The 13,368-nt window shown below is 40.6% G+C and overlaps 1 protein-coding gene across 7 annotated transcripts in view; it reads left to right on the top strand.

The window, feature by feature from the left end:
• Window positions 1–13,141, top strand: part of MAP3K13 (mitogen-activated protein kinase kinase kinase 13) — a 43,084-nt gene extending 29,943 nt beyond the window's left edge. For 6 of the 7 annotated variants that reach the window (XM_081006667.1, XM_081006669.1, XM_081006668.1 and 3 more), the window contains 5 exons: window positions 686–1,397; window positions 1,583–1,653; window positions 6,350–6,406; window positions 6,830–7,127; window positions 7,905–13,141. In XM_081006667.1, the coding sequence (XP_080862793.1) occupies window positions 686–1,397; window positions 1,583–1,653; window positions 6,350–6,406; window positions 6,830–7,127; window positions 7,905–8,006 (1,240 nt within the window). In that variant the 3' untranslated portion in view covers window positions 8,007–13,141. The remainder of the gene's footprint in view (window positions 1–685; window positions 1,398–1,582; window positions 1,654–6,349; window positions 6,407–6,829; window positions 7,128–7,904) is intronic. The other variant, XM_081006672.1, reaches the window with a different exon arrangement.
• The last annotated feature ends 227 nt before the right edge of the window (window positions 13,142–13,368 follow it).

Raw genomic sequence — 13,368 nt, 5'->3', positions numbered from 1 at the left:
TTTAGGAATCTCAGAGTACCCAATGCAGCTTTTATATCAGAGAGTGATTAGCAAAATGGTCATCTGATATTTGGTCTGGATTAAATGTACTAAGGGGTTATCTAGACAGCTTTAATTCTGGAGTTTGGTTGTGGCATTTCAGCATTTTTGCTCCTTGCCATTTAGAATGAGGAGTTCTTCAGTATGTACTGATCTGTTGATAGTGGGTAGTATGGAACCACCACAGATCTGAGAAGTAAATGCCTACAAATCACAGCTGGGCTTTTGTAGCCAAGCATTTTTTAAAACCAGTGCTTTAGCATAATGCTACAGCTAATTCACATTGCTGAAAACCTGTTGTTGCAAACTGGTAGTCATATTAGTAATTATAGGATTTATTCTATGTTCACCTGAATTATTAAGCAAGTAAGATGGGGTGGGAATGCAGGTCTAATTTTCTTTTTTTAAGGCAAAAAGTCAAGAAGCCCACTGGATGTATGAAGCCTTTGCTTCACCTCAGTGCTTCCTTTGGTACCCGCCAATTCCGAATTTTATTTTTAGTTTACCCTATGTGACCTATAACAAAGCCTGTGTTATTTCAATGTCATCTGTCAATAGGCATGTTGACAAAAAATGAAGGAAATAGTGGAAGCTTGCATATGTTAATTCTAATAGAGAGCATGCTGGTTTTTGCATCATTTCTCAGGCCTGACTTGCTGAAGACGGATGGCATATCCAGCACTGAAGTGGCTCCTAGTGGTTCTCCCCTTTCAGGAAGTCCAAAGATGTCAACCCTCAGTAACAAAGGACGTTACCGTAGCAAACCACGCCACCGGCGAGGAAACAGCAAAGGCAGCTACAATGATTTCACAGGGATCTTGAAAAATCAGTCAGCTCAAGATGACTTGGCCCATCCATCGCACCATCATCAGCACCACCCCCATCATCATGGGCATCACCCCCGAATGAACATCCATGGCCAGGACATAGCCAACTGTGCTAACAACCTTCGATATTTTGGCCCTGCTGCAGCCCTACGCAGTCCTCTTAGTAATCACGCCCAAAGGAGGATGTCTGGTTCTAGTCCTGACCTTATCTCTGCTGCTATGGAAGCTGATTCACGGAGAAATCTGGAGGAGAACGAGAATGGGGAGGGCGAGGCTAATCATTGGGAATGTTGTAAAGGAGATACATACAACCTTTGCCCGCAGTGCAGGATGGGGACAAATACTGCAAATCAAGGACAGTCACTTGAGCCAGGGCTGGAGAAGTCTGAAGCACCATTGCATGCAAATAAGCAATTTCCTGGAAATAATGAGGAAGGTGAATTCAGCAGCCACAGATCAGTGTCTTCTCTTGGCTCATCTCATCCTGCAAGTACTCCAGGACTCCCGGGTAAAACACGGCCCATCCCAAAGGTAAGATCCCTCCAACCATCCTGGAAGCAATGGACAGATTTACATTTTGCTGTTTTCTCATGCACCCTAAATTTCTTAGTTCTTTCTGTAGACTACCTTTGGAGACTTCCGTTCATGAAAGTTGCTCAGGTGGCTGTATGCTTGTAAATAAGTGGCAAATAACATTGCCTTTAATCTTCTACTAGAGTGGAGATGACTCTTCAGAAGAAGAAGAAGGGGAAGTAGATAGTGAAGTGGAATTCCCACGGAGACAGAGGTAGGACACTGAACTGCTCTATTTTTATCGTGATTGCTAAACAAAGGTTTGGTTTAACAAAAGGATGGTGAGTTAAAATTTTGGTGGGATGAGGAAGGGTTAATGGTTGGGTAATGTTCATGAGCTATGACAAAGGCAGGAGAGCAGAATTCTGGGAGGTGGAGATAATCTCAGTTTTTTAATAATAATAATAATAATAATAAATTTTATTTATATCCCGCCCTCCCCAGCCGAAGCCGGGCTCAGGGCGGCTAACAACACTAAAATAGTGCAACATTATAAAAACAACAAAGAATTAATTAAAATCAAAATTGATGGCAACCATAAACTAAAGTATTGTAAAGATTGCCAAAGGAGGGAGTCAGGCTGCGCCCTGACCAAAGGCCTGGAGGAACAGCTCTGTCTTGCAGGCCCTGCGGAAAGATGTCAAGTCCTGGAGGGCCCTTGTCTCTTGTGACAGAGCGTTCCACCAGGATGGAGCCGCAGCCGAAAAAGCCCTGGCTCTAGTTGAGGCCAGCCTAACCTCTCTGAGGCCTGGGACCTTCAAGATGTTTTTATTTGAAGACCGTAAGTTCCTCTGTGGGGCATACCAGGAGAGGCGGTCCCGTAGATACGAGGGTCCTAGGCCGTATAGGGCTTTGAAGGTTAAAACCAGCACCTTTTCTCTCCTGCCTTGGCAAATATGTCAGTTAAGTGTTTTTTCTTCCCATTTTCTTTTCTATTCTGTCCTTCTGTGTTTGCTTGTGTGTGCTTATTGTGATCTGATTGTTTTTGTCGTGAACATTACCCCCCAATGAACCCTTCCTTATCCACCAAATCTACACGTCAGGTAAGACCAATCGTCCTTTTCATTGTAACATGATGAGAACTTAAGAGGGGTGACTGTAACATTATTTGTTATCCAGGTTCTTTGAACAGGGAAACTACCAGAAAAAAATAGCATAAAAACTCTCTACCCATGTCACATTTATACTGAAAATGTCTAGATCTGATCATGATAATCATGAGGTGCTGCTTCTAATGTGTTTTCCCCACAGTACATTTTTTCTGGTATGCAAAAGCACAAGAGACTTATCTACAAAAATCTGGAAAAATTGCTAGCACAATTAGTCATGATTCTTTCCTACATAAAAGGCATACACTGCTTGCTTTTGGAAAGTAGGCAGGCTCTATGATCTATGATTAAAAATGATTTTTTTTGTATATTTGTTTTTGACATTTGTAGTCTGCTTTTAAGTTTAAAGAAATTCCCAAATGAGGTAGCAAAGAATAAAAACCTTCCAAACAGGTGTGTGTGTGTGGGGGGGGAAGACTTTAAAAGCCTATGAAAATTAAAAGGTTTTTGCCTGGTGCTAAAACAACATTAAAGTAAGAAAGAAAAGAATAAAAACAACAATATCTAAAAACAATACCTCCCTGAATGGTTAAAAAATAAATAAAACAGCTAAAAATATAAAACTGCAGAATAAAATCATTCAGTAGTAAAACTTCTTCCATATTAAAACCAATTTGCTTCATTTCAAAAGTTAGACCTGAGCCAGATTGCAATGGATCTAGATAATCAGTATCGTCTCAGGCTGTTTGGAGTTGAACAGCCACTACTCCCTCAAACATCTTGCCCAAATAGTTATTTTCTGGACTGTGCCAGGATGTGTTCTGGGAAGAGGAGGGAGAATTCCTTAATTAATTGGTTAAATGTAGATATGGTTAAGTAGGGTTGAGATAAATTTCCATTCATCCTTGATATTATGGAATTTGCTGGTGATCAAGGCTCTATAATTATGTGCTCTGCAACGTACTTCCTTTTGTCAGTCCTAAATCTTCCAACATTCAGCTTCATTGGATTACTGAAGTTCCAGTGTTATGAAAGAGGGGAGAAAACGTCATCCACTTTCTACGTTCCATGTATAATTTTATATACTTCTATCATGTCCTTTCTTGCTCGCCTTTTCTCTAAACGGAAAGGTTCCCTAATGTAACTTTTCTTCCAAGGGGAGTTGCTCCATTCTTCTAGTCATTTTGGCTTCCTTTTTCTGAACCCCTTCTAGCTGTACCATTCCTGGTGAGATCACCAGAACTGTATACACCAGAACTGTATTCCAAATGAAGTCACAACAAAGATCTGTATAATAACATTGTGATATTGTCAGTTTTATTATCAGTCCCTAGGGATCCCTACCATTTTTCACAGCTGTTGCACATGGGGTGACCTCTTCATCAAGCTGCCCCCTACAACTCCAAGGTCCCATTTTTGGTGAAGTCACCAACTGTTCAGACCCTATGAGAATATATTTAAATTTTTTTTTGGGGGGGGGGGGAATTGTCCCAATTCTAGCGTACATTGAATTGCATTTGCCATTTTATTGGCAATTCTCTGAGTTTGGAGAGATCCTTTTGGAGCATTTCACAATCCCTTTTTGTTTTAACCTCTCTGAGCAATTTGGTATTATCTGCAAACTTGGCAACTTTACTCCTCACTCTTAATTCTAGATCTTTTATGAATAAGTTAAAAAGCACAGATCCCAATATCGATTCTTGGGGGACTCCACCATTTTTATCCCTCCATTGGGAGAACTCTCTGCTTCCTGTTCCTTAACCAGTTCTGATACACAAGAGAACCTCTCCTCTTATCCCATGACTTCTAAGCTTACTCAAGAATTTTTGGTGAGGTACTTTGTCAAAAGCTTTTTGAAAGTCCAGGTATGCTATATCTCAACTGGACCTCTCTATCTATATGCTGCTTGACACGCTCATAGAACTTTAATAGATTAGTGAGACAGGACTTACCCTTGTAAAAGGCATGCCGGTTCTGCTTCAGCAAGACTTGTTCTTTTCCATTCTTGGTAATTTTATCTTTAACAGTGTTTTCCAGCAGTTTCCCCAGAAAATTGGCCTTTAATTTCCAGTATCCCCACTGGATCGCTCTTTAAAAATTGGTGTTACATTGGCCACTCCAGTTTTCTGGCATGGAGGCTGATCTTAGGAACAAGTTACATATTTCCATTTGAAGTGATTTCACATTTGACTTCTTCAAAAACTTTCAGATGGATGCCATTCGACAGTTTTTATTTTGTGGTTCCAGAATAGTCATAAACTAGCACTGTCTGCTCACTTCTGTACATTGGTTCTTTCTATTGTAGAGTCTAACTGGATTTACCTGTAACTGAACCTGATACCATTTCTTCCAGGAAAACTCATAGGGAGCAGAAAAACTTTAGTGAGTGGTGTGGATGCTTTGCTCTTGGTTGCCCACAGCTTCTCCTCTTTGAATTGCCCCTTGAGTTTTTACCCAGGGGGTAGGGGAGAAAAGGCTGTTATATGCCACCTCCATCATTTCTACTTTGAACCAAAGTGAGAGTTCCTACCCTGTTTCTATCAAAGTGGTGTGGTCATGTCACCTGTGTGTCCTGGGTTTTTGTACTTCAAGGCAAAGGGCTCTTCATCTTGGGTTTGAATGGCCAGGATTTTTTGGCTGTTTTTTTCTAGTGTGATGACCAGCATTGCTTACCTGTCTCTTAGCATTCTTGATAATTTTCACAGGTTTTCTTTTGATTGCTGAGTCAAGTCTTGGCAAAGGGACAAACTAGAGGTGATGCTGAATATATTTGTGCCACCAAGAATATGTATTTATTTATCTCTCTCTCTCCCAGAAAGACTAGTGGGGTGGGGGGTGGGGAATCTGTCTGTGGAATCACAACATTCTACATTTCTTCATTGGTTGCCACTGGCAGTGGATGGGTGGGGGAGAGAAAAATGTTATGATGTTAAGACATAGTTAAGTTTTACGAAATGTTATGGTGTTGGTGAGGTGTTAAAGGCAGATCAGCTTGTTTGGCCACAAAATTGCACACCCTTGTTTTACTGTAAAATATATCAGCTCATATAAGTACTTTTGGGGAGAAGTAGAATTCACTTAGTAAGATGCTTCAGATCTCCGTCTTCATTTTGACTATTAGTTTTAGCTACATCTCTGCTAAAGTGATTTTTGCTTTGCATTAATGAAACTGTCATCACCTTGCAGTGCTCTTTAGGGAATCCTCTCCCACGTTGCCTCCTGTTAGTTTGAATAAATTATTGGTAGTCCCCTCCCCTCCCCATAGTTCGCTAAAACAATATTTTCAGATCTTATTGCATAAGAAAATGCTGAATTTGTAACCTGTTTTTCAGTGCCAAAGGCAATATAAGACTTAAAATGACAACAAAATAGGGCTAATTTACATATATCAACCTATTTACAAGGAGAACCAGTAGGCTAAAATAAGACTCAGCATGAATTTTAGGATTAAGATAAAAATAAGAAATGAAGCCTGAGATTTAGGCTTTCTTATTAAAAATGTTTTTAATGGATTTGTCTCTGGTGTCTCAGTACTATAGTAATTTTAACCTAACTTAGAGTGCAATCTAAGAGAGCATCACAACAGCCTTATGATATACTAGAGGTCTCCCTGTGATGGCAGCAAGGAGAAGACAAAAAGGGATAATTCTGGAGGCAAGTTGATCCTTCACTGGACATGTCCCTGGACAATGGGAAGAGTACACCAGCCATGGGGCTGTTGTACCCATTTCCTCTTCCATGAGAACCAATCAGAGGAATTTTTCCGTTTAGAATAAACATGAGTAAGGGAAGGGGACTTGATAGGGGTGTATAAAATTATGCATGGATAGAGAAGTTCTTCTCCCTCTCTCGTAATACTAGAACCCGAGGTCATCCAATGAAGCTGAATGTTGGAAGATTCAGGACAGACAAAAGGAGGTACAGCACTTAATTAAACTGTGGAATTCACCATTACAAGAAACAGCAATGGCCACCATTGTGGACAGCCTTGAAAAAGATTGGGCAAATTCACAAAGGATAAGGCTATCAGTTGCCACTCATGATAGCTATGTACTACCTCAGAGGCAAGATTTCTTTGAACACCAGTTGCTGGGGGGTCATGAATGGGAGAGGGTTATTGTACTGCTTGTGGACTTCACATAAGCATCTGATTGGCCACTGTGAGAATAGGATTCTGGACTAGGTGGGCCTCTGGTTTGATCTACCAAGGCTGTTCTTTATGTATCTTTAGGAATGGACTTGGCCTTCTTCTCATCCTTGTTTGTAATACCCTGCTCATTAGATCAAGTGCTTGCAGCCTTTGAATCAAATCAAACCCATTAATGTTTTATGGATTTGCAGGCCGCATCGCTGCATTAGCAGCTGCCAGTCTTACTCGACCTTCAGCTCTGAGAACCTCTCTGTGTCTGATGGAGAGGAGGGCAATACCAGTGACCATTCCAACAGCCCAGACGAGCTGGCCAACAGGCGTAAAGATCAACGGGCTGAGAAGCTGGATGAGATGTTGTCACAGACTCCAGAAATCCCCATTGAGATATCTACCCAGTCTGATGGCCTTTCAGATAAGGAGAGTGCTGTACGCAGGGTGAAAACACAGATGTCACTTGGCAAGTTATGTCCAGAGGAACATGGCTATGAGGTCAGTAACTCTCTCTTCATTGCTTGAAGTTAAAATATTAATTAGATGCTTGGAAACTAGGGCTGTTGAATAAATACATTGCAAGGTTTCCAACTGGAGCTCTGCTAGCCTTTGCTTTCACTATCAGTTTTTTCTTACATCATTCTATTTTTATTTGATGTCCCATTGTTTTACTTCTCCCCAGTGTTTTAGTTCATTGAGAAGACAGGAAGCCTTTTCAGGGTTCAGCTGTGCCATTTCCCTCAAGTGCCAACTTGACAAATAGCTTATTTACTCCACACTAATGAAAGATTAAAACCAAAGTTAATCTGTGTGGGATTGTATATTTGCATGCTTTCCCATGGGTTTAAAAGAATTTTTACAGAAACAAAACTAGTACATCAAGCTTTTGGGGCAAAATTGCTTTAAAAATGCAATTTTTGAGCTATTTTTTATGCAAAAACGGCACTGCCAACATGGGCTACCATATGTGCCAATTTTCACGGACATTTTCCCGATTTCTGCCCAGACACTGCTGCCGACTGCAGTATTTTGAATATGTCCGGGAAAATCCGTACGTATGGCAACCCTAGTATATAAGGACATGGCCAGAATCACGTCAGGAATTTTGTGGCTTAGTAATCTATTGCATGCATCAGATTCCGAGAAAACTAAAGGATGAGCTGCACATTCAGATGTGCTTTCGCTTTTTTTTGAGATGGACCAGGGACGATTCTGTCTGCAGATAAAATGCTAATAAATGATTTTAAAAGTTGTTCCCTTGGATTTGTGACACAGAATCCTGGAGAGTTTGGAGAATCAGGTGGTGACTCTTCAGATGCAGAATGCTCTGATGCAACAGTGAGGACCAGTAAAGCCTGCAGCTCTGCAACTTGGTAAAGATGTATCTCCTCCCTCCTTCAGTCGTTTGATCAACTGGCATTCTGATTCCCCCAAGAATCCCCTCTTCATTCCTCTGAGAAGCTGCATCTCCACCCCATCACCCAGATGATCTGCAATAACTTGAATCTTTGGAGAAATGTTCTGATGAATTGGTTTCTCGGTGAGCATTTCAATCACGAATGGCAGGGATGTATTTTATTGAATAATTGAGCTATTGTATCATATTTTTGGCATTTTAACACTTTTTACTCTGAAGAGTGAACTGTATCCATAGACAAAATAATTGATTGCAGAAAGAAGTTCAGAAGACTAGCCTATGAAGGACAACAATCTTTTTGAGTCTTAGACAGCATGCATAAGGCTAGGATCTGATTCTACTTTTGACATGGGACCAGGTCATGCGGCTCTGAAAGACCGGAAATGAAGGAAGTTAACTCAATGACTTGATCACATCCAGTGAAGCAGTGGATCAGGTAAACTGTGAACAAATGCCATCAGTGTAACCAGCGTAACTTTTTCAATAGGAACTTGTTCACATTCCTGGAAAGGTGTATCTTGAGTCACTGCTCCCCTAGCATGTGAGAGTGGCAACTAATTGTGTTTTTAAATTGGCATTTGGTTGGTTGTGACATCCTGCTGCTGTATTCTAGCCTCAGCCTCTCTCCAGCATTTTCCAGCATCACTATGCCACTGTGAGATCAGGAGACACAGCATGGAGTGGCTGATGAATAGAGAGAAATTGAGATGCTGTTTTTCTAAGTTACCTTCCTCTCCATTCCAACCTGCCTTTTGTTTGCTTCCTTCAATGAAAAATGAATCGATCAAATTAGTGAAGATCAAGAACTCACAAGCCATGGAAAAGCACATTCTGTACAACTTGAGGACTATCCTGAAGGAAGAAACTGGAAATTTTCCTACCATAGGTCGAACACCATAAGGGAGTATTGTACTTGGATGAAGCCAAGGGAATAGTCTGGCCTGAACCACACAAGTGGCCTCTGCTTGTTTAGTGGTGTGACTGGTGGAAAGTAACATTGAAATGTGATGATGAGTAGAGAATGCCCTTCATCTTGGGTCTGAGGGAGCCTAAGCCATATTTTCATATTGATGGATTTTGGATTGGAGAGGGTCCAAGACTATTGCCTTTCCTAATTGAATGGTATCCCACTTTCCTTCTGCAATACCTCATTTTTCCTGAGCAACTTCCTGCGGTTTATAATCATGGCTCCTTTAACTGACATGTCCAACGGAAGCAAAACAAAAACACTAAAATGTTCTATTTTGGTTTTATAGCCAAAGTTCTGCCAGTAATTTTGGCTGTGCCCTCAATTTGTCTCTAGTTAATTACATTCAGGGAAGAACGGTTCATTGTCTTGAGTGTAAAATTGTATCCTAGCAGTTTCCATATTTATAGTAGTGAGTAGCAGTTGCACCCCGCACTCTCCACCCCCAAAATGAAGGGCAAAGATGGGTTGCATGCTGTTTGTTTACATTTGATTTGATTTTTTTTAAGTGTCTAGTGGCAAAATGAAGGGAAATTCTTTACTTATACAGAGAGCAGTATTGTATGAGTTAAATTATTCCATATTTTAAAATTATGTAGCTGGACTACATGAATCTTAAGTTATGTCATTATTTATTTTAATTTCTATAGATTAAAGGCAGGGTTTATTGTAGCACAACATATTGGTGGTCCCTGTTCAGTTGCTTCATGGCTACTTATCCCAGGAGGAGGAGCCAAGGTGTTTTCTTAATGTTGTGACCTAATAATGTGTTATAGGCCATGCTTATCTTGCTGGCTGCAGCAGCCTGCTGACACTAGGACGGGGCGTAGGCCCGTACAAGCAAATTAAAGGAGTCCTGAGCTGCATGTGCATGGAGTGTGACATGGTTAGGATGCAGAGCTAAGACCTCTTGGCATGCTTTAGCCTCCCAGCTGCAGTCCCAAACATTGTGATATATCGGAATGAAACAACAACAAAAAAGCAAATAAGCCCTGTTCACTTGAAATTGAACAAGAATTCCTTAAGCTTAATATGCTTACACTAAACTGATCTGAGCTGTGCCCACTCTGAAGGAAATTCTGTCTGGTCACTTGTACTCCTTGGCAAGCTTAAGGGTGAGTTACCTTTATTGGGGGACACCCACAGATGCTGTTTATTCCACACTTCAATAAATACCATTCCATTGGTGTATGGACCAAGCTGTTGGGGAAGCAGCACATTATTGCACCTGTCAAGTCCACCACAGACACCTAGCTTGGTGCTTCTTCTGGGAAGCATGTCTTTCTTGGCATGATCCAAGCTATCAGTACAACTACCTTGCAGCCTTTGTTTCTCCTTTGAGTTTCACCACATTCTTCCTGGTCCCTGTGGACAATTACTTTGCTTTGCTTTTACTCTCCTCCTTTCTTTGGCAATCACTCGTAGCCGAGTAAGATTGTCTTCCATGAATATGGTCTTAACAGTGTGTCCGTAGTGTGCTATTACTAACACTCTCATGTTTATGGGTACCTTTGAATACTGTTGTTTGGATGATCTCTGAATGGGAAACTGTCTGCTTCACTAATGGAATCAGACAATTTGGCAATAAAGACACTCTTTCTTCCTCCCCCCAGCTCAGCCCAGCATAAAGACTCCTGTTTAATAGCCCAGTTAGCTGACTATGCTCTTGAAAAGTTCATTTTTCGCAATAAGACAAAGTGGGGGATGGTGTGAAGAATGACAAGTAGCTGCATGATGCTTTTCCCATATGAAGCACTTGGTATTGTTAGCCCACTGTGGTCTTCATCTCTTTTCTAGGGCAAGAAGCATTAGTTTGAAATGCCTCAGATATATAATGTAGAACTGTCAGCTTTAAAGCATAACTTCTCAGGGTCTTGGGCAAAGGAAAGTCCTGTGATCTTTTAATTAGAGGTATTGAGCCTGGAGTCTTAGGCATTCAACGTATGTGCTCTCGCACTGAAGTACAACCTCTCCCCAGAGTCTTTAACATTAGTGAAAATGTGTCTGATTTAATGGCCTCTTGTGTCTGTTATTGGTTGTTTCTTTTGGTATTTGCACACAGCCTGCATCTGTAGATGTCATCCTGCAGTTATAGTATGTTGAAGGAATATGTAAAGGTTTAAGGAAAATTCATTAAGTTATGACAACCGGGGTCTCAAAGGACATGCTCTCTCCTCATAAATGTGTGTGTCCTTTGCTTTCCTTTCCATTTTAAAAAATCCAGTTTTGCTTTGATCCCCAAAGAGCTGTTGAAATAAAGGGGCATTAATTTAAGGCAGCTAGTAAATTGGTGTTATGAAAATCAGGTGTTAGGAATTAGCAACTTGTGCTTGGGTGTAGAATATTCAAAACTGGTATTTGTGATTTGTGCCATTGAGAGAATTCTTCCAGAGCCATTTCCTCTTTCTTCAATTAAGTTGAACAGGTTTTGCTCAACTGAAAGTCATTTTTAAAAGAGCTGAAAATATAATCAGAAATAAGATTACTCATCTCATATTTTCCCCATGCCATTATACCTTTTGTTATCAGCTCTCAACTTTTGGGTACTCTTAAATGCACAAATATTTTTTGTAACTTTAGACAATTCTAGCAAATTTCAGGACTGTGGAGAGATCCAAGAGAGAGAGGAAAATCAAGCTAAGCCACCCAAGTTTTCTAAGTTAGAGAGCTGTGATATTGTTTATATAGTTAACTGAGGGCTGGGCTATATGTTATGACCACCAGGATAATGGCTAAAAATACCAGAACAGTGCTGACTTTCTCCCTAGTGTTGCAATGTCTAGGGCACTCACCACATGATACAGCATCCTCATATTGTGAGTTTCCTAGTCCACACTCCATGCAATTGCCACTGCTGGGAACAGAGCATCTCATGTGATCATGCTGTTTCATGCAGGGAGGGGCAGAATTTGCCCCAGTGACGCCATAGCATGTAGCCTGGCCCTAAGCAGAGACATGGTGTTGTACTATTGTATTACAAAAATGCTGTAAATGTTGTGCCTCAAAAAGATAGACTTACTAACCCTAGAATATGGATGGTGAATTGTGCTCCAAAATTATATTGGTTTAACAGAGGTGAGATTTTAAATGGTTGATGTTCTCTTAGAGTATGCAGGTTATGTTTTTAAGTCTCTCTCTTAAATGTGAGGGCTAAGTCCTTTTTAATGTGGAAACAGACTCTCAGGTATTTGTGTGACTTTGGGCTCTAAAAAGCCTGCTTTGTTCTGTAGGTCTAATAAAAGGTACTGACTATATACCTACTTTCTTCTCTGGGAACAACACTCCAAAGCATTAAATATTAACTGACACCGACAAAACTATGGTAGCTGGAAATACTAGTACAGAGAAACACACACTTTAATTGTCCTTTTCCCTAGAAAGCAGTGTCAAGTTTACTGGCAGAAAGGGGTAGGTAGCCACCATGCTTCTTCCACACATTACGTTGCTTTTGTGTTCAAGGAGCAAGCAGCACAAGAAATGCTTTCTTGGCACCAACAAAACAGTGCATTTTTGTTGTAGGGTAGGAAAGTAGTTCAGTCTATGTGTAAACACACTGTTAGCATCTTAGGGGTGTCAGTGGAATGGATGGCCTTGTGCTGCAGAGTCTAGATTTAGTTCTTAGAACAAAGTTCCCTTTAACTGAAAGCCATAAACCCAACAAATCATGTCATCCAGATTATGAGACAGTATTGCCATGTGTGCAATCCTCAGTGATTAACCTTTTGGCTGTGTTTTTACTATTCTGTGCCAATGGCATTACAACATTATAACTGCCTGATTAAGGGTTTGCTAATAAGGGGATAGCAATCTGCAGTATGTGTACAATAAGCAATGCAAACCAGAGAGAACTCAAGGCAAGTTGCTTAATTAGGTTTTAGTCACAACTCATAATGCATTCTTAACTACTGGGTGCAGCTATGGCACAATCAAGTGTGGTGGCTAATGGGAGTTAATGGTTTTACATGTCATTTGAAACAATCATTTCATATGCTGTTTTTTTCTCCCTACTCTATGGCTTCCTGAAGCAAACTTGATTTTTTTTGTTTTGTATTGAACAGTGTATAACAATTGGGAACAAGACTGACTATCAAAAACAGATGCATGGAATAAAAAGCCAGTGTACCTCAAGTGCTTTATAGGCTCTTATGTCCTGTGCGACTGTAGCTGTGTGTATTACACCCAAAAGTGGATGCTTTGGTCAATTGCCCACACACCACTGGATGCAGTTCTGTATTTCCAAAGACTGTTCTCTCTTCAGGATCTTGTGGAAAATAGGAATATAGGAAGCTGCCTTATACTGAGTCAGACAATTGGTCTATTTAGTGCATCTGAGACCTTTTGGCATCCAAAGCAGA

Source organism: Podarcis pityusensis (assembly GCF_964106645.2).
Source record: "Podarcis pityusensis genome assembly, chromosome: 5".
Classification (NCBI taxonomy): Eukaryota; Metazoa; Chordata; class Lepidosauria; order Squamata; family Lacertidae; genus Podarcis; species Podarcis pityusensis.
The sequence above is the reverse complement of the archived record's forward strand: the minus strand, read 5'-3'. Positions and strand labels throughout refer to the sequence as shown.